This window comes from Cervus canadensis, chromosome 6, assembly GCF_019320065.1.
Source record: "Cervus canadensis isolate Bull #8, Minnesota chromosome 6, ASM1932006v1, whole genome shotgun sequence".
Taxonomy (NCBI): Eukaryota; Metazoa; Chordata; class Mammalia; order Artiodactyla; family Cervidae; genus Cervus; species Cervus canadensis.
In genome coordinates this window covers 68254396-68275965 of record NC_057391.1, presented here as the reverse complement: position 1 = coordinate 68275965, position 21570 = coordinate 68254396, and the positions used below count along the sequence as shown (strand labels likewise).

Sequence of the window (21570 nt, the reverse complement as noted above, 5' to 3'; positions counted from 1 at the left end):
CTCAAAAGAGCAGCTCAGTTATCAATTTTTCAGTCCATTTCCTAAGCGGGAAGCAAGGGGGCACCTGCAAAAGTGTGTGTTTTCATACATGCAAATTGGCAGTTTGCATGTAATTCTCTACTTTACATGTGCTCAGGGGCAGGATTACATTTTACTGATATACCCTGGCTTTGGCAGGCTGCTAACAAGGCGCCTTTACACAGAACACGCCCCAGGGTGGTGGGGGAGGGGGAACCTAGCTGCTGGTTTCCAACCAGGAATAAGCCACAGCAATGGGAAGGTGGGAATGATCTATAACTTCCAAACAAAATATGATATAAATCATCAATATTTGTCTCTGTCTGTCAAGTAGAAAGTCACATGTTTTAGTGACAAATGAGAAGGCTCAGAGAACTTTCAAATCCACAGCCAGTCATCACAGCTCTATCTCATACTGCATAACAGAGGAAAATCGTAAGTTTCTTAGTCAGGATTTGGAGTCAGGGCAAAATACCAAGTGAAATAATCCCATAGTTTTGTTATGAGTGACTAATGTTGACATTAACGCATGAACTAAGATTTAATTTTGTATATAAACAATGCACTGATTTGTTAAAAAAAAAACAAAGAAACAAAAAATTATCTCAATATATTTAATAACATTAAAAAACTTCTCAGTGAAAGATGCTGCTAAGAGAATGAAAATACAACCCACAAACTGGGAGAAAATCTTTGCAAAAGACATATCTGATAAAGAATTGGTATCTAAAATACATAAAGAATGCTCAAGACTCAACAGTGAAAAACAACCCAATTTTAAAAATCAGAACCTCACCAAAGAAAATACACAGATGGTAAATAAGCATGTTCAACATCACCTGTCATTAGGGAAATGCAAATTAAAACAAAAATGAGATATTACAACTGCACACCCACTATTAGAATGGTGAAAATACAAAATACTGACAACACCTGATGCTGGCGAGGATATGCAACAACAGGAACTCTGACACATTGCTGGCAGGACTGCAAAATGTTACAGCCCACTTTGGAAGGCTGTTAGGCAGTTTCTTACAAGACTAAATATTCTACCACACCATGCAGCAACTGCTAAGAAGCAAAGTCTCTGGTATTGGTATGAACCCAAACAAGCTGAAAATCTCTGTCCACACAAAAATTTGCCTACAAATGTTTATAACAGCTGTATTCACAAATGTCAAAATTTGAAAGCAAACAAGAGGTCATTCAACAGGTGAAAGAAAAAACAAACTGTGGTGCACATGTGCTAAGTTGCTCAGTCATGTCCAACTCTTTGCGACCCCATGGACTGTAGCCCACCAGGCTCCTCTGTCCATGGGATTCTTCAGGCAAGGACACTGGAGTGGGTTGCCATGCCCTCCTTCAGGGGATCTTCCCGCCCCAGGAATGGGTCTCTCAGTCTCCTGCATTGGCAGGCAGGTTCTTTACCACTAGCACCACTTGGGAAGCCCCAAATTGTGGTACATCCATACAATGGAATACTATCAGTGATTCTAAAAAAAAAGCTATCAAGTTATGAAGAGACATAGAGCAAACTTAAACACATATTGCTAAGTGAAAGAAGCCAGTCTGAAAGGTTAGATACTGCATGATTCCACCAAACAATGTTTTAGGAAAGGCTCATGGGGAAAGGCTCATGGTTTTTATGGAGACAGTAAAAAGATTTGTGGTTGCCAATGCTTGCATCAAAAGCGAACCCTAATGTAAACCATGAACTTCAGTTAATAATAATATATCAATATTGGCTCATCAAGTATAACAAATGTACCTCACTAATGCAAGATGTTAGTAATATGGGAAACTATGGGTGTGCTAGAATGAGGGAATATATGAGAACTCTCTGTACTTTCTGGTCAGTTATCTCTGTAAACATTAAAACTACCCTATTAATTCAAAAAAATAAACTCATAAAGATGTTCAACATATTTAAGAGCACTTTGAGTTTGTTTCTTATTTTGATTAAAACTGCTACATCTACTTTCTCCTACCCACTCTTGTTTTGTTCTGCTTTTCTATTATGTTTGCAAAAATGTTAACCCATATAAAGAGGATTCATCCAAGGTGCCTTCCATAATCATTCCTTTTTGCATAAGGAGGTAAAATATTCTTCATAGGAAGTAGGAAAATAATTTCTTTCATTTATTAATCCAATTAAAAATAATGAGTGCTAAACTAAAATTACCAACCAAAATACCAAAGATGAGCAAAACAAATGCCTGTGGAAATAAGGAAAAAGATAAAGAAAAATTAGAAGTATTTTTTAAAACCTTCACCCTCTCCAATAATGCATATAGTTCAAAATATATTAACTTTTTTTGATGTAGGTAAAAGACTTAATTAAAAAATGACAAATTATTTCTTAAAATAAGATTCTTAAAAGAAACAAACAAAACCCAACCTACCCCCAACTTTTTCCGTGAGAGAAAATCCTCTCTGCTCATTTTAAGATAAAACAGTCCTGGGAACACAAAAATCAAACACGTTGATGTACTGGAACCTTAAAGTGGGAAGAAAAAAAAAAGAATAATGCCAGATTCAGATGTGAGACTGGAAGACAATTTTACCTATTTCAGAAAACAATTTTTGAAACAGAAAACTTACCAACTATACCAAATACATTCCTAATGTCAGGAACATATATTGCCAGTAAAACAATGATAATATTGAGAGCTAGAGTGATCAAAGAATGGCGAATCCATGAGAATGGAAAATTGGAAAAAAACATCATCATTAAAGCTTTCCTTGCCTGTAAAACAGAAAAAGAAACAGATTTAAGCAAAGAGGAAGTGTCAAAGCCAAACTACTTGCTTAGGGAAACCCATGTATGGCACGGTTACTATGATATTCCAAACCATTTAGATGCCAAAAATATAGCCTAAACTGTACTGTAAAGTATTTATTGCACATAAACTAAGAAATGTACCTATCTGTGTGAGCTTCATAAAAATTGTCTTGGTTTAATTCTTGAAAAAATCGTCACATGCAATTTCTTTAGGTTGCATAATTTTCAAAATTACTAACCATAACACTGTGTGAAGAAATCTCAGGGTATCATTTTCATGAAATTCAACAGATAAAAGAACAAATGGCTCAAAACATAAACAAAAGTCATGCCATGGTAAAGAAATTCCATTTATTGTTTTATGTTATATTATTGTTTCACAGCATGTAAATAAGAAAACTAGTCCATGATGTTTCCCACTGCCAAGGTGGGCAACAGGCGGTCACAGCCCCAAAACTCTCCAACCCCCACTGCACTCCTGGCGCTGCAGTTCACACAGGAAGGAGGCAAAAATCGGGAAGGCTCAGGTCTTCAGGAACTCACTGTTTAGGGATTCAAGATATTCGTGTAGAAGCATTTGTACCCAAAGCTTATGTTTCTATTTTCCCAGAAATTCTTAAGATTCTTACATATCGCAACTAATGCAGAATGAAGATCCATTCTGCCCCTTAACTATAATTCCAGAGCAAATAAAATTTGTGACTAAGATTAAACTAAATAAATTCCCAATAAACCAGAAGGAGCTTACTTTTGCTGACTTGACTTTTTCTTCTTCATACACATTCTTTTGAATACAGAATTAAAGGGGAAAAAAAAACCCCAAAACTTTAGAACAACTATAGTCTCTAAATTGGAAACAATGCTGTGGGAAAGCATAAATCTAAACTAAATCTGAAAAAGCACAAATTAGTTTAGTGGTTCACTGTTATTTTTGTGCTTTCATGGGGCCATATGCAAGTATGAGGTCTTTGATCAATTCCTTGACAAATGAATAAGATATACAAGACTAGATGTGATTCAAACATTCTAGTCTGTAAAGAATTAGTGTTGCCATATTAGGGAGCTGCAACACCGAGGAACAAAACCTTGAAGAGTACTTACAGGGAAGTGGATTAGAGGGACTGTCAAAAGCACAGAAAATAGTATGCATAACTTCACAGTCATGATGACAACATCATGTGGCAAGTATTTACTGTAACCTTGCAGTAATTCTGACGCCACATTGTCTGCAAATTAAAAAAAAATAAGGATCCCATTATAAACTACTGAGATGTTAATAATAGCAACATTATTTTCCTTTGCACAAATATATCTTAACAGATTTTGGATTCCTAGTACCAAATCCATCTCTGGCCTTTTTCCTATCCTACAAAACACAGACACATTAGTCAAACATCTTCTCGAAACTTGTTGTCTTTTCTTTTAATGAAACTAGAAATTAGCCCAGGCAGACTCTCTAAAATCATGACAATGAATATATTTATTTTTTTTTAAATCTCAAAAAAAAAAATCTCTTTAGAACTTTTCCATAATCTGAAAGTTTTAAGCAACATCTATGTTATTTTGTAAAGTGCTTTCATGTGTACTACTGAATTTGGTCCCTATGATAACAATATAAGATAGTAGCTATGGCAACCCGCTCCAATATTCTTGCCTGGAGAATACCATGGACAGAGGAGCCTGGCAGGCTACAGTCCATGGGGTCGCAAGAGTCGCACATGACTTGGTGACTAAACCACCAGGTTAAAAATATTAACTGACTCGCCCCAAATGATACAAGACAAAGGGGGAGGACTGTACATCCAAATTTTTTGATGCCAAAGCCTTTCCTTAATGTCACAATGTTTTCTAGGACCTTATAGTCTCATGCATGTTACATGCTTCATCAACATTTCATCTATAGATTTGTGTTTCATAAAAGAGAATGCAGTGCTAAGGCAATGGCTCCCTCAGGAAGCTGGTGTGGTAGTCAGCAACAGAATCCGAACAAGCAGACCATGTTTGCTCCCTGGTGTTGCTTCTATCCTTATGTCTTCCTCACCCCAAGCCAGACGAGGGCTGTGAAGAGTGAGTACTCAAGAGAACTTTGTATCACTGCCGCGTACGGAAAGATGAGTTTCTACTTAAAATACAGTCGTGGTTTTTGTTTTTTAATTTGAGACCAAATGCTTTGGGAAAGCGCTTTGGAGAAAGTTATAAAACAAATCAAACACAACTCTGTTTTCAAAGACTTTAAAATTTAAAGGGTGATAAGATGAAAGACACATACATACAACAGAAAGTGTATAAACACAGATTCACACTTAAGTGGCAGAAAGTCTAAACAAAGAGCTATGCTGATTTTGAACAGGGAAAGATAACTATGGCTTTGGGATGAACATGAAAGAAATTCAGGAAAACCTGAAGACAGTCATCCTGAGATAGTGAGCAGCAAGATAGTAGAAGAGGGACTTGAATTCTGGGGTTGAAAAGACCAAGATCCAAAATCTACTACATAGGAGCAACTTAACTTTGAGTCTCTTGGTATTTACATCTGTAAAATGGGGACAGTAATATGTTGACCTATGGGTTTACTGAGAGCATGACATTAATTAACCTATGTGTGCTCACACTCAAAGATGTTGAGGGAGAAATTCTCTCTGGAAGCAAGAACCAGCACAAGCAGAAGCCACCAAGCAACAGAGGGAATTTGCATTTGAGAAAACGAGCAACCCAGGAGCACTAGAGAGGCTGAAAGACTGCACTATAGAGCCAACAGCGATGGGTGATAAGGCTGGAAATGCATGAACGACCCAGCAACAGAGCTATCTGTAGGGTCAGGACTCAATCTGGTAGGCCACAGAGATGCAATGGCTTCTGAAGACTTATGATTTAAACTAAGTAGGAAGACAGACTGGAAGAAAAAGAGATCCAAAACAGGACTAACAGAAGGCTACTGTCATAATCACTGAGAAGTAACGAGAATCTGAACTAGATTAGTAACAATGGAAACGGGATAGAAACCAGTTGTGGAAAGAATCAAAGACATATTTGACATAATGTGGGACAAATGGACCAGGCAAGAAATTAAGAAGAGCCAGGAAAGCTGAATTCCAGTCCCAAATATGAGAGATACTTGTGAGTCTTTGGAGAAACATGGCAAACTATTTTATTTTCACTTTCTGAATCATAAAAACAAGTTATTAACACTTATTGCTTAACAACTTTGCAGACTTTTAAAATGGTCTGGTTATTACACAACATTTGGGTATTGGCCTGCTCACCAGAGGAACATTTTATTCCTCACCTTATAATGCTTCAACATCTGTAATCAGAATCAATATCATTAATCTAGGTACATACTTTTTGGTCCCTTTAACCTGACAAAATTTAGATATTAACTGAGCCTTGAGAACACTGAATAAAAGGACCCCAAGCAGCTCCAGAAGTCTGAGGAGCTAGATTTATTACAAATTCAAAATACCTGTCACATATCTACTTTCCCGAGATAAAAGGCTTTTCCCTGAACCAGTCAGTTCTGTGTTCTTAGCTGAGCCTTAACATGTGTAAGGGATAGAGGACAGCACACTTCTCCGGATTCAGACAAATCTCTACAAATCTCAGGAAGGACCTAACAGTGATTTCTGCAAGATATATATTCTACTGAAGCCAGGTGGCTGTCCTGTTTAATATACACTGTCAAACAGGGGATGAAGTTTTAAAGATTACTGCAGAATAAGTGAAAGATCACTGGACTAATATTCAGGAGACACAGGACACATGCCACTATTGTTGGACAGGTCACTCCACCCAGGCCTTAATTTGCGACAAGCCCTTCTGATAAGGGCTCAGGTTCTATCAGCAATTTCTTTCTGAAAGACTGAGAGCTACTGCTATTCCAACAGAAAAATACTGTAAAAGATTTTCAGTGCCAAAAAGAAAACACAGTGAACAGCAAACCAATTCCTGAATCTTCTTCTGTCTTTGGAGAAGGAATTACTTTTATATCACTCTCTCTTTCCTTCTATCTATCTATCACCTACCTACCAACCTACTATGTGATTTTTCTTAGATGTACTGTTCTAAAATGTGGATATTCTGAAGAATTTCCATCAGTGGAGAAGGGTTAAGTCAGAGACAACAACTTTTACTTGATAACCAAGAAAATCCCTGTGTAGGAAACATTTCATGTACATGATGAAAATATACAGTCTCTTGTGTTCAAGCAAAGACAGATAAGTAGGTAGGCAGGTAGGTAGGTAGATAGAGATATACCTGGAACTTAAGTGAGCCAGGTTTTTCCAAAAGTTCACTCTGAGAATGATGGGAAAATGGATTCTATGGCATAATTCCTGAGGAGGTAGCACAGAAATACAGGCATTGGTTCTGGAGAGAGTCAGAACTGGATTCAAATCCCAACTCATTCTTCGTTAACTGCAGGTACTAGCCAAGGTGCCCAATCTATTTGAACCCGTATCTTGCAGAGTTGTAAGGTATGAGTTAGGCAATGTATGTAAAACACCTGGCTCTTACATAATAAATGTTACTTCAACAGATGTATTAAAATCCATCCTTTCTCCACTTCCCCTTCAATCTAAGCTTTTGTACAATTTAACACAGCTCCTAACATCTCATGGTAATTTTTACATAACTATTTTTCGGCTATCCTGGAAATTGGTAGGCATTTGAGGTTTCCTCCAGATAGTTCTGTTTATCCATAGGGAATAAAAGGAGGCACATTTTTTGGACCTTTTCTCGATTTTGAAAATCCCTAACTAGAACATTCAGAAAACTAAGATCATGGCATCCAGTCCCATCACTTCATGGCAAATAGATGTGGAAACAGTGGCTGACTTTATTTTTTGGGGCTCCAAAATCACTGCAAGATGGTGATTGCAGCCATGAAATTAAAAGACGCTTACTCCTTGGAAGGAAAGTCATGACCAACTTAGACAACATATTAAAAAGCAGACACATTACTTAGTCCACAAAGGTCCATCTAGTCAAGGCTATGGTTTTTCCAGTGGTCATGTATGGATATGAGAGTTGGACTATAAAGAAAGCTGAGCGCCAAAGAATTGATGCTTTTGAACTGTGGTGTTGGAGAAGACTCTTGAGAGTCCCTTGGACTGCAAGGAGATCCAACCAGTCCATCCTAAAGAAGATCAGTCCTGGGTGTTCATTGGAAGGACTGACGTTGAAGCTGAAAGTCCAATATTTTGGCCACCTGATGTGAGGAGTTGACTCATCAGGAAAAGACCCTGATGCTGGGAGGGATTGGGGGCAGGAGGAGAAGGGGACAACAGAGGACGAGATGGTTGGATGGCATCACCAACTTGATGGACATGGCTTTGGGTAGACTCTGGCAGTTGGTGATGGACAGGGAGGCCTGGTGTGCTGTGTGGTTCATGGGGTTGCAAAGAGTCGGACACGACTGAGCGACTGAACTGAACTGAACTAGAACAGTATTCGTGCCAGGTGACAATTTCAGTTTATAAAAACATACAGCCATTCTACAAAGTCTTTGCTGAATTCCCAACAAAGTTCCTGCTGGAGTATCTCATTGCTACAGAAAGGTCTTACTGTGCTCTTACTATACAAAAACAAACCTAACAACCAAAAATAGTTCATGTATTTCAAAAATGCTGTTTCCCTAAAAATGATCAAAACACATTTAACAATTTGTCTTAGCTTTCCCTGTAGTGTATCCATGCTCATGTTGGAAGTAGGAAGTACGCTCTTCCTGATGGTGTGCAGAGCTCTACCACTCTTAGCCGACACAGTACTAAAGTGCAAGAGCAGATTTCGATTCATCAATTGCTTTTATTACTGTTGAAATGATGTAGAGTTAGCCAGAAAAGGACTACAGAGAGCAATTTTAACTTTCTCACACACTGAAAACTCCAAGATGATACACTAATAATAATAATATACAGAAGTTATCATATTTAAATTAGACTTTATTAATGAGAGTAAGAAGAGAAGTATAGTGCTGAAAAAAGAGCACCTGAAATTATGAAATAATTGCAATGATGATGAAAACAATACTCATAATACAGCACCAGCAGGAGCCCTCCTATGTAGAAGACTGCTGTATCCCAGATACTGTAACAGGCATTTTACATACAACTCATTTCCTCTTCAATACAACTCTATACAATTATCCCTGTCTTACAGATGATGAGATGAAGATAGTGTAAGGTGAAGTACCCTGTTCAAGGTCACATAGCTAGTTAGAGCAAAGTGGTTTTTTGAAGCATATTTGTTGGGTTTCAAAATCCAGACCCTTTCCACTGGGCTTAGGAAAGTGGCTATGCAAGTAAATATTCAAAAACTTGTCAGAGCTGAAAAATATCTGAGAGGTAGGCAAACCATTACAATTCACTGTGAATGTCTAAAACCTGAAACACACATACACAAGGCCACTCACCATGAAATCAGTGTCAAAACAGCTAAATGTCACAAGAATAATAGTAGCCATCTATCTAGAGTGTTGTTATAAGAACATTCATAAACTGAAAAGTGCATTCAAGAATTTGACAAATTGAGTGTAATTTGTTATGCGTTTCTTTACAAATTAAACAAGTGTGTTTGCAAATTAAACAAGAGAGCTTACAAGTTTTTCTCTTGTTTGAGACTTTTAAGTTTTTCTTGAGGTTCTTATCAGAAGAGAGAAAACACACTACGCATGTAACTTTTCAAAAATAAAAGAAAATTTCAGTTTTATGAGTTTAGAAGAATCTTTTAAGAATTTAGGGAGAAAGGTCATGGCAAAGCACAGAATACACACCACAGAACTATGTGAATTAAGTCTGAAGGCAGAGGTCTCTGACCCAGGTGTACAACTACAGTCCAGTATGAAACTTTCCTTCCTTGATTTGTTCTTTTGCCATTAAGATGACTGATTCTCTCAAGCTCCCAAACTGCTGAACTAGAGTCTAAAATATTGAAATCTCAATTAAAAAAAATAAAATCATTATTGTACTTTTTTTTTCCCTCATAGAAAGACTTCAGTGTTTCTCAGCCCAATATTTTATTTTTAGGTGTTTAAGAAAATTTTCTTATGAAGTTATCAATCTTGAACTTGATCCACTCTTGAAAGAAAGAAAATGAAGACCTGTAGAGCTACCACAGTAGTGCACTAAATTCTGGCAGCCTGAACAAATTAACTTGCTAATGAAAGGCAGAAACAAAGTCCATATTCAGGTGTGAGATCAACTACAGAACAACTTATATTGTCATCTATAATGAAACAATATACTTACCATAAAAAGTGAGGTACCCAAAGAGTGCAGATACAAAATAAATAAGAAAACTTAAAGCAATTGCTGTATTGGTTACATTCTGCATCCTTTTCTTAGAAGGGCTAAAAGACAAAAATGGCAAAATCACAATCAGAGAAAGATGTGGGTTTGATCCCTAGATTGGGAAGATCCCCTGGAGGAGGGCATGCAACCCACTTGAGTATTCTTGACTAGAGAATCCCATGGACAGAGAAGCCTGGCAGGCTATAGTCAATCCATAGGGTCACAAAGAGTTGGACACAACTGAAGCGACTAGACACCATCTGAATTAATCTAAATAAATAGATATAAGGATTCCTTAATCACTCAAGCCCTGGTTCATTAATAACTACACAACAGAATTCCTGATTTTAAACTACTGTGCGAAGGATTATGCTACCAAGACATATTCTCAACTTAGAACACACACCTAGAATCAAGCGATAGGAGGGAAGGATTCATGGAGGCGAATATCATTCAGTCTGAAAGTCCTAGAAGTCAAAAGAAATACTGAATACATTTGATATATTCCAGGATTCTACAGTACCTTTGAAGTTCACAGTATATGGGCAGTATTGAGGTGTGGCATAGAAATGAAAAAGCCATGGTTGGTATGGCATAAGCACTCTGAAAAAAAAAAACAATTTAAGATGAAATGACTAAATTGTACTCTGTTGAAACTACTATTTCATTTGACAACAAACTCAGTTTTTTAAAAAAATAAATTTAGCTAAATTTATTTCATTTTTCATGAATCATCTGTTTATAAAACATGCTGTTGTTGTTGTTATTGTTAAATGAGACACACGATTATGGTCGCCAGCAAGTATTCACTTGATAGGTGGATAGTCTGTACTAGCTGAAATATTTCTTGGCTGCCTCTATACCATGCTGTTTTTACTGCAATCATTACTACTTCTATATTATTTTGGTAAGATAAAAATAATTTAGGTAAGATAAATAACATTTAGGTAAAATCAAATATAATAACGTTTTAGAAATGATCTTATAATTCTTAGTCTTTCCTAATGTAAGTATTAGGAATCTTAAATATATCTTACTACCCTAAGCAGCACTAATACTTAATGCTTTTGAACCAGCTTTCACCAAGTCAACATAAGTACCCACTTATTCTAAGAGAATACTGAATGTACTAATACATTTTAGCATCTTTAGGGTCTCTTTCAATGGGATTGAACATGATTTATTCTAGACCAACAAATTCTTGGTGATCCACTGGAATATATGATCACAAGTTGTTGCTGTTTTTTAATTTAGAATAATTAAGAACTAGAGAAAGTTACAAAGCAAACAAATGTTACCTTCTAAACGAAAATACTGTCTTTACAAGTGGATGGTAATGATTTACTTTCTCTTTTCTACTCCAAAAAATTTCTCCTTAACTAATTTAAGACTCTTTAGCACAAGAAGTTCCAAATGACTGAAGACCTATCTTCAGACACAAGACCTCCTCCTAAAATATCTGAAGAGAGCTGGGAGGAAGGAAAGCTGGAATATTTCCCAAGGCTAAATTAAGGGAATGAGTGTTCAATTCATAAACTTTCTTTCATATATTTTTCAGTTTCCTGACTTGTTAATTACCCTACCTAAATCTTGAAGGCACATGGAAGCCATTACTATGCAAAAGATGTGGTAACCTCCCTTGTGGGGCCAGACAGACATTTCTCATTTTAAAACTAGGGAATAAGGGAGTTCCCTGATGGCCCAGTGGTTAGGATTCTGGGCTTTTACTGCCGTAGCCTGGGTTCAATCCACGGTCAGGGAACTGAGATCCCGCAACCACGAAGCACAGCCCGCACCACCACCCCCCCTAGAAAAAAACAAAAAACCTGGGGAATAAAAAGGAGAATTTTGCATGGAGGAGTTATCACACTAAAATGCTATACTAATAGAGTTGTACATGAGTGGAGGGTATTCTAGCATCTGGGACCTCCACTTCAGAGAATCAAAAACTGTACATGAAGGAGCCTACAGCAACAAGGAAGACACGGAGCTCTTCCAGAATGGTTAAAGAAGAGATCACTCAGATCACAGTTTCCTGTCCCCTCTCTGATGCTCGGGGGCTCTTGCAGGCATTTCCAGTATCTTTGGGCTCTCGGAGAAGGCAAGGGGACTTGGTCTTTCAGCTTCTGCTGTAGGCATCATAAATTTCAACTTTGGAATGTCAGCCAGAAGACATATTGTCAGTGCTCAATTGCTGGTCCAACCATGAGGCTGTTTAGCCACAGACCAAGGTTCTACTCACAGGGGAGGAGTTTTTGGTATAATTGGCTATTTAGCTTTACAAGTCCAGAGGGCAACAGGAAGTCTGTATCCACAGAGGACCTTATTGGCCAGACCAGACATTCGGTAAATCTGTTCTTTTAGGCAGTGGCCCATTTAAAACAGGCTCCATTTAAAGGCATGCCAAAAAAAAAAAAAAAAAAGGTGGCTGTTTCATAATGGGCCACCCTGTGTTAAATAATATTATTCTTCTGGTAAGCAACCCTATACTTAGCACTTTCATGAAAATTAATTAGTTACAGGTACAAAGACCTAAGAGACCCTGTTACACAAATCTCTTAAAACTTGAAATGTGAAAAATCAACCGAAAGTATCTGTTAATAACTTACACACCTCTTTGGAGAAATGAAAGAGCTTTGGTTTACAATCATCTGTAGCATTTGAAATCTGTTTAAGAGGATTGAGGGGAAAGAGAGAAACCAACAGTCATTAAAAGTTAGAACACTTCAAAAAAAAAAAAAAGAGAGAGAGAGATGAATTTACTATTACTGGGCTTTCAAATAAAAATATTTCAAAACAAAGTTCCAAAATGCAATATAGCCATACTTTTTTTATTAATCAGGAAAAAACCATTATTAGTCAAAAAATTTTAGCTTAAAATAAAACAAAAAGCGAGAAACAAACTATTACCTGGAAATACTGTTCTGCATAATTTAATGTCAGAGGACAAGGGATGGACCATTTTTTAATTATTACCTGTAAAAATAAGTAGAATCAGATTATTTCTTACAAATCTCATGACAAGAAATTGATTTCAAATAGGTCAGCATTTTTTTCAATTAATCTAACACTATAACAAATAATATGCAAACAGAAGATATTTTATTTATGGGATTTTCCCTGGTTAGAATGGGGTCATCATTTGACATGTGCCCTATAGTGGGGACGGTGGGGGTGCTGTGTATCTATTTAGTGGAGATCTCCCCCACTGAACATTGAGAATACTCTCATGTCAGCTTTCAAAACTCCAATAGTATCAAGGCATTAAAAGAAATGCAACTCAGAATGGGAACATGATGTTCCCCTATACGGCTATTTGTGGACCTGGCATCAGTGGCAGATAGAGAAATATTAATAGCAGTTTTAGAAATGACCACAGGCAGATGCAAAGGGGGAGGGATGGCAGATGTATGAGCACTGTTTTTCCTTGTTGTTCTCAGACTTACATTATTTTGTTGCATGTGGATGAATCTGGCAAAGATAAGAGCACAAAGCTAAGGAACTAGAGATGATAAAATGAATTTTTTAAAAAAAGAAATCCAGAAGAATGCTACTTCCCAGAAACAATCAGTGAAAATGGTTGGGATTTTACTCTTAACTGTGGGCATCCTGTTCCTAGACCTACAGTTGAGTTGTGCCAGCATCACCATTGTTGCAGTTGTTTCAGGGCACATAATTATTCTGTAAATACTTGCTCTGGGCTGAAACCCAGCAAACAAAAGGGCAAGGGGGAATCAAGGAAGCATCTGTCCTTTGTAAGAGACAAGTAAGTAAACACTATTCCTACTTGGTACCTATCTAGTTTTGGATTTTAACTAATTCAGTCAAAATTGTATATAGTGATAAACTGAAAAAAATATACTTTCAGGATTAAGTTAATGAGTGAACAGAAAAATTACTCTTATTTAAAACTCACCAAGGGGAAAAAAAAAAAGAACTATAATGATAAATTGAGCAGGCTGCTTTGACATTTCTAGGTAAGCTTTTAATACGAAATAAAACTAAATAGACAATTTATTACGAGGAAAAAAAATCAAAAGCAATAATTTCACCATTTTTTTCTGATGTGTTTCCCCAAAACGGGTGAGGATGGGGTGGGGTAGAAGGTTGTTGCTAGTCTCTCTCTTCAGCCCTGCTCCACACTCAGCATCTCACATTTCCTCCTCACTACTAGTGGAGGCAGTAGAGACAACCATTTACTGATCATGTACCAGATACATTGATAAAGGTCAGTACATGAGCCACCTCATTTTATCAGCTGTTGTCACCAGACTTGCAAATCCAAATACTTCAAAACAATGCTCCAAAGTGCAATGTTATGATTATTTTTTGTTAGTAAGAAAATATCGCTTCTCAGTCTTCTGGCTAAGATCAAGTGTAGAAAATATCACTAGCAGCCTGAATTTATATTAACATAAAATTCAGTTACTAGAGCTTATTTCTCTGCAGAGACCCACCTCAAGCCCAAGCCTGCAGGAGACAGAACTGATGTCCTAGAAAGCAGAAGTACAGGACAGGCATGGAAGATACCCCATAACAAAGGGTAACAGGAGGTCTTTGCTCAGGCTGAAGGCAGAACACAGTAAGAAGATCAACCCAGGGGTTAGAAAGAAAGACAAAGAGAAAAAAGATTAAGCATCAAAAACACTTGTTCACTTGCACAGAAGGCCTTTCCTTCTTCTCTCCACTCCAAGTCCTTCCCATCTTTCAAGGCTCAGCTCAAATTTTATTTCCCTCCACATCCTTCTTTATTCTAGCTGTTGGTGATCATTCTCTCTTCTCAACTCTTTTTTTTTTGTTCTTCTCAACTCTTATAATTCCTATTCTGAAGCAGATATATCAACATTTAACTGTGTATTAACTATGTTATTCTCTATTTTTTCTAATAAATTTACCTTATTTCCCCAACTAGATGGACAGATCCTTACGAGTAGTATCCTAGTTAAACTACCACAACTCTGATGACTAACATAGTGCATGGAAGACGGAAGCCAAATCTAACCAAAATCCAATCAGATGGCTCTCTATTTTCACTATTGATTTATTAAAATGTTAGTTCTAATATTAGTATTAGAATACTAATCTGTTATTATTCTGTCTCAAGACAGAACTTTTAGAAACAATGTAAATTTGTGTTCAAAACGAAGCAAAAAAGATGCCATCATGCTGAGCCACTGTTATAACAAAGCTTATTTTTAAAATTTTAGATATTTCAGCTGGAGCAAAAATTTATGTCAAAAATTTTTAAGCAAAGTAAATATCTGGGCTTCCCTGGTGGCTCAGACAGTAAAGAATCTGCCTGCAATGCAGGAGACCTGGGTTTGATCCTTGGGTTGGGAAGATGAATGGCTACTCATTCCAGTATTCTTGCCTGGAGAATTTCATGGATAGAGGAGTCCGGCGGGCTACAGTCCCCAGGGTGGCAAAGAGTTGTACACCACTGAGTGACTAAACTTTCACTTTTTTTTTCAAGGATGTGGGACAAATAGATGAGAATGTAGGTTTTGATTTGCATTGTTGGAGAGCATAATTTAAGCAAATAATAGTTTTATGGGCCAATTTTTAAAAATTTAATAATAAATGCTACACAGATTTACAAACACATATTGATACTTTCTTGGGCTCCAAAATCACTGCAGATGGTGACTGCAGCCATGAAATTAAAAGATGCTTGCTCCTTGGAAGACAAGCTATGATGAACCTAGGCAGCATATTAAAAAGCAAAGAAAAAAATAAAAATAAAAAGCAAAGACACTAGTGATAAAAGTCAATATAGTCAAAAGTATGGCTTTCCCAGCAGTCACGTATGGATATGACAGTTGGACCATAAAGAAAGCTGAGGGCTGAAGAATTGATGCTTTTTAACTGTGGTGTTGGCAAAGACTCTTGACAGTTCCTTGGATAGCAAGGAGATCAAACCAGTCAATCCTAAAGGAAATCAGTCCTGAATATTCATTGGAAGGATTGATGCTGAAGTTCCAATACTTTGGCCGCCAATGCAAAGAAGTGACTCATCGGAAAAGACCTTGATGCTGGGAAAGATTGAAGGCAGGAGGAGAAGGGGATGACAGAGGATGAGATGGTTGGATGGCATCACCGACTCAACAGACATGAGTTTGAGCAAGCTCTAGGAGTTGGTGATGGGCAGGTAAGCCTGGCGTGCTGCAGTCCATGGGGTCACAAAGAGTCGGACACGACTGAGTGACTAATCTGAATGATTGATAAAAATGGGGCTTCCCTGGTAGCTCAGGTGGTAAAGAATCTGCCTGCAATACAGGAAACCCTGGTTCGATTTCTGGGTCGGGAAGATCCCCTGGAGAAGGGATAGGCTACCCACTCCAGTATTTTTGGGCTTCCCTGGTGGCTCAGATGGTAAAGAACCTGCCTGAAAAGCAGGAAACCTGGGTTCGATCCCTGGGTTGGGAAGATCCCCTGGAGAAAGGCATGGCAACCCACTCCAGTATTCTTGCCTGGAGAATGCCCATGAGCAGAAAAGCCTAGCAGACTTCTCTGGGGTTGCAAACAGTCAGACATGACTGAGCAACTAAGCCCAGCATAGTTGGGCTTAAAATAAATTAAATAATTTAAATAACTAATGAAAAAAGGTGCAATGGAAAAAATAATAATCCTAATATTATTAGGATTAATAATATTAATGTCATTTAATATTAATATTATTATATAATAACATTTAATATTAAATAATATTAAAATAATAATAAAAATTGGAGTCCTTCAAAAAAATTGGGGTTAATATATACATGTTTCCTTTCCTTAACCACTAAGTATTTTAAAACTAACACTTAAAAGAGTCTATAATAAAGTTAAGCATACGTCATTTGATTGTGCTTTAGCTTACTGAACTTCACAGATACTGTGTTTCTTTATGGATTGAAGGTTCGTGGCAACCCTGTGTCAAGCAAGGCTATTGGCACCATTTTTCCAAGAGCACTTGCTCACATCATGTCTGTGTCACATTTCGATAATTCTCACAATATTTCAAACTTTTTCATTACAATCATATTTGTGATAGTGATACGTGATCTGTGCACAGTGATCTTTGATGTAACTACTGTAATTGTTTGGGGGTTCCATGAACTATGCCCATGTAAGATGGCAAACAATCCATAAATGTTGTGTATGTTCTGACTGCTCCATTGACTGGCAGTTCCCATCTCTCTCCCTCTCCTTGGGTCTCCCTATTCTCTGAGACACAAAAATATTGAAATTAGGCCAACTTATAAGCCTACAATGGCCTCTATTTAAGTGAAAGGAAGGGTTGCACATCCCTCACTTTAAATCAAAAGCTAGAAATGATTACGCACAATGAGGAAGCCATGTGCAGAACTGAGATAGGTTGAAAGCACTCTTATACCAAACTGTTAGCCAAGTAGTGGATGCATAGAAAAAGTTTCTGAAGGAAATGAAAAGTGTTACTCCAGTGACTACATGAATAATTAAAAAAAAAAAGTGAAACAGTCTTATTGCTGATCTGGAGAAAGTTTTAATGATCTGGATAGAGATCAAAACGGCCACATTTCCTTAAGTCAAAGCCAAGTCCAGAGCAAGGGCCCCAACTCTCTTCAGTTCTATGAAGGGAGAGAAGTGAGGAAGCTGCAGAAGAAAAGTCTGAAGAAAGTAGAGGCTGGTTCATGAAGTTTAAGGAAAGAAGCCATCTCCATGATACAGAAGTGCAAAGTGAAGCAACAAGTGCAATGTAGAAGCTGCAGCAAGTTATCCAGAAGTTCTAGCTAAGATTACTAATGAAGGTGATTACACTAAACAATAGATTTTCAGTGTAGACCAAAGAGCCTTCTATTGGAAGAAGATGCGATCTAGGACTTTCATAGTTGGAGAGAAGTCAATGCTTGGTTTCAAAGCTTCAAAGGACAGGCTGACTCTCTTGTTAGGGGTTAACGCAGCTGGTGATTTTAAGTTGAATAGCACAATGCTATTTTACCATTTCACAAAACCTAGGGCCCTTAAGAATTATGCTAAATCTATACTCTGCCTGTGCTCTATAGATGGAACAACAAAACCTGGATGACAATACATCTGTTTATTATTTTAATCCCATTGTTGAGACCTATTGCTCAGAAAAAAAGACCCCTTTCAAAAAACTACTGCTCATTGACAATGAACCTGGTCACCCAAGGGCTCTGATGGAGATGTGCAACAAGATTCATGTTGTTTTCATGCCAGCTAACATAACATCCATTTTGCAGTCCATAACTTCAGGAGTAATATTGACTTTCAAGTCTCATTCTTTAAGAAACAATTTCATGAGGCTGTAGGTGCCAGAGATGTGATTCCTCTGATGGATCTGGGCAAAGTAAATTGAAGCTCTTCTGGAAAGGATTCACCATTCTAGATGAAATCAAAATATCTGTGATTCACAGGAAGAGGTCAAAATATCAACATTAACAGAAGTTTGGAAGAAGCTGATTCCAGCCTTCATGGATGACTCTGATTTCAGCAGAGGAAGTCACTACAGACATGGTGGAAAGAGCAAAAGAACTAGAATTAGAAGTGGAGCCTGAAGATGTGACTGAATTGCTGTAATCTCACAACACAACTGAATGGATTCAGAGTGCTTTTTACGGATGAGAAAAGAAAGTGGTTTCTTGAGATGGAATCTACTGGTGAAGATGCCATGAAGATTGCTGAAATGAATACAAAGGATTTAGAATATTACATAAACTTAATTGAAAAAGCTATGGCAGAATTTGAAAGGACTGACTACAATTTTGAAAGAAATTCTACTGTGGGTAAAATGCTATCAAACAGAAAAATCATTGCATGCTACAGAGAAATCATTTATGAAAACAAGAGTCAATGTATGCACCAAACTTCACTGTTATCTTAAGTAATAGCCACAGCTTCTCCAACCTTCAGCAATCACCACCCTGATCAAGGGAAGACTTTTCACTAGCTAAAACAGATTACAACTTGCTGAAGACTCAGGTGACAGCGCTTTTTAGTAATATTTTTTTCTTTTCCATTAGGTTATTGCAAGATATTGAATATAGTTCCCTGTGCTATACAGTAGGTCCTTGTCATTTATCCATTTTATATACAGCAGTGTGTATATGCTAATCCCAAACTCATAATTTATCCCCACCTTCTCTCCCTTTTGGTAATCCTAAATTTGATTTCTGTATCTGTGAGTCTGTTTCTGTTTTGTAAATAAGTTCATGTGTATCATTTTTTTAGATTTTACATGTAAGTGATAGCATACGATCCTTGTCTTTTTCTTTCTGACTTACTTCACTTAGTGTGATAATCTCTAGATTCATCCACGTTGGGGCGAATGGCATTATTTCATTCCTTTTTAAGGCTGAGTGCTTAAAACATCTACTTCTGCTTTATTGACTATGCCAAAGTCTTTGACTGTGTGGATCACAACAAACTGTGGGAAATTCTGAAAGAGATGGGAATACCACACCACCCTCCCTGTCTCCTGAGAAATCTATACGTAGGCCAAGGAGCAACAGTTAGAACTGGACATAGAACAACAGACTGGTTCCAAATCGGGAAAGGAGTACATCAAGGCTGTAAACTGTCACATGTCTGCATGTAAATTTAACTTACATGCAGAGTATAACATGAGAAATGTTAGACTGGATGAAGCACAAGCTGGAATCAAGATTGCTGGGAGAAATATCAATAACCTCAGATACGCAGATGACACCACCCTTATGGCAGAAAGCAAAGAAGAACTAAAGAGACTCTTGATGAAAGTGAAAGAGGAGAGTGAAAAAGTTGGCTTTAAGCTCAACATTCAGAAAACTAAGATCACGGCATCCGGTCCCATCACTTCATGGCAAACAGATAGGGAAACAATGGAAACAATGACAGACTTTATTTTTTTGGGCTCCAAAATCACTGCAAATGGTGACTGCAGCCATGAAATTAAAAGACGCTTGCTCCTTGGAAGAAAAGCTATGACCAACCTAGACAGCGTATTAAAAACGAGAGACATTACTTTACCAACAAAGGTCCATCGAGTCAAAGCTATGGTTTTTCCAGTAGTCATGTATGGATGTGAGAGTTGGACTATAAAAGAAAGCTGAGTGCCAAAGAATTGATGCTTTTGAACTGTAGTGTTGGAGAAAACTCTTGAGAGTCCCTTGGACTGCAAAGAGATCCAACCAGTCAATCCTAAAGGAAATCAGTCCTGAATATTCTTTGGAAGGATTGATCTTGAAACTCCAATACTTTGGCCACCTGATGCGAAGAACTGACTCATTGGAAAAGACCCTGAAGCTGGGAAAAATTGAAGGTGGGAGGAGAAGGGGACAACAGAAGATGAGATGGTTGGATGGCATCACTGACTCAATGGACATGAGTTTGAGTAAGCTCTGGGAGTTGGTGACGGGCAGGGAAGGCTGGCATGCTGCAGTCCATAGGGTCACAAGGAGTCAGACACAACTGAGCAATTTAACAGACTGACTAAGGCTGAGCAAGCAATAAAGTATTTTAAAATTAATTATGTATACATAATTAATGTATGTACATTGTTTTCTTAGACATAATGCTACTGTACATTTAATAGACTACAGTACAGTGTAAACATAACTTCTGTACAAACTCAGAAATGATGTGCTTGACTAGGTTTATTGCAATGGTCCAGAACTGAACCTGCAATATCTCTTAGGTATGCCTACATGCCAATTAAAAGAGAATTAAGAAGGAAGGATATAGCGTGTCTTCACTGCCTCATAGTAGACCAAATTTAAATTGTGCTCAAAGGTAAAAATCTGAGCAGATGGTTTGTAAAGTAGGATAAGGGTATTATTTCCATATGACAGCTACAGGAGAAATCTGCATCGAATTAAAGAGTATCTGCCATGACAGAAAAGAATATTGTGAAAACTACAATAGATGTGTCGTATCAATATATTTTACCTGCTTCAAACTGTTGGCTATAAAAACCAAATTACTCCTACCTATGCAACACTGTGTGGTCAATTATCTGTGAAGAAAATATTCAATGTTATGTGTACTGATTCTCTTTAATATCTATATGTTCATTTGCAAATACAGGCCACTCTTAACCATGTAGATGCTTTTCAACAATCAAATTATGATGGAAATATTTTTTGCTCCCCTCTTAATGTGATACCTAAGAAGTGTGCCTATGTTAAGTAAACACTGTAGTAATCATTTCACAGTATATGTAAGTTAAGTCATCATGATGCACACCCTAAACTTACACAGCACTGTATGTCAATTATATCTCAATAAGAAGATCTTTTAAATAAGTGTATGTTCAATTCACTTATAAGATACAAGTCAGACAATTTGTGGAGGGAGGGCAATGATTATAATGTTGGTAAGTTCAACAAATAGTTAAATGGAAACTCTGTCAAGTATTTTTAGTTTTAAGAGCATTCATTAAATAAATATTCCCGTATACTGAAACCAGGGTCACTTTCACTTCATTTAAATAATCTAAAGTTATTTTATCCTTGTATCCCAGAA

The 21570-nt window shown here is 37.3% G+C and overlaps 1 protein-coding gene across 3 annotated transcripts in view; it reads right to left on the bottom strand.

Moving 5' to 3' along the window:
- Positions 1–618: 618 nt before the first annotated feature.
- The window catches only part of SLC38A6 (solute carrier family 38 member 6), a 68418-nt gene continuing 47466 nt past the window's right edge, over positions 619–21570 (bottom strand). For 2 of the 3 annotated variants that reach the window (XM_043472232.1, XM_043472236.1), the window contains 8 exons: positions 12997–13062; positions 12700–12753; positions 10610–10689; positions 10045–10145; positions 3902–4026; positions 2620–2764; positions 2421–2515; positions 619–2234 (listed from right to left, as the gene is read on the bottom strand). In XM_043472232.1, the coding sequence (XP_043328167.1) occupies positions 2154–2234; positions 2421–2515; positions 2620–2764; positions 3902–4026; positions 10045–10145; positions 10610–10689; positions 12700–12753; positions 12997–13062 (747 nt within the window). In that variant the 3' untranslated portion in view covers positions 619–2153. The remainder of the gene's footprint in view (positions 2235–2420; positions 2516–2619; positions 2765–3901; positions 4027–10044; positions 10146–10609; positions 10690–12699; positions 12754–12996; positions 13063–21570) is intronic. The other variant, XM_043472233.1, reaches the window with a different exon arrangement.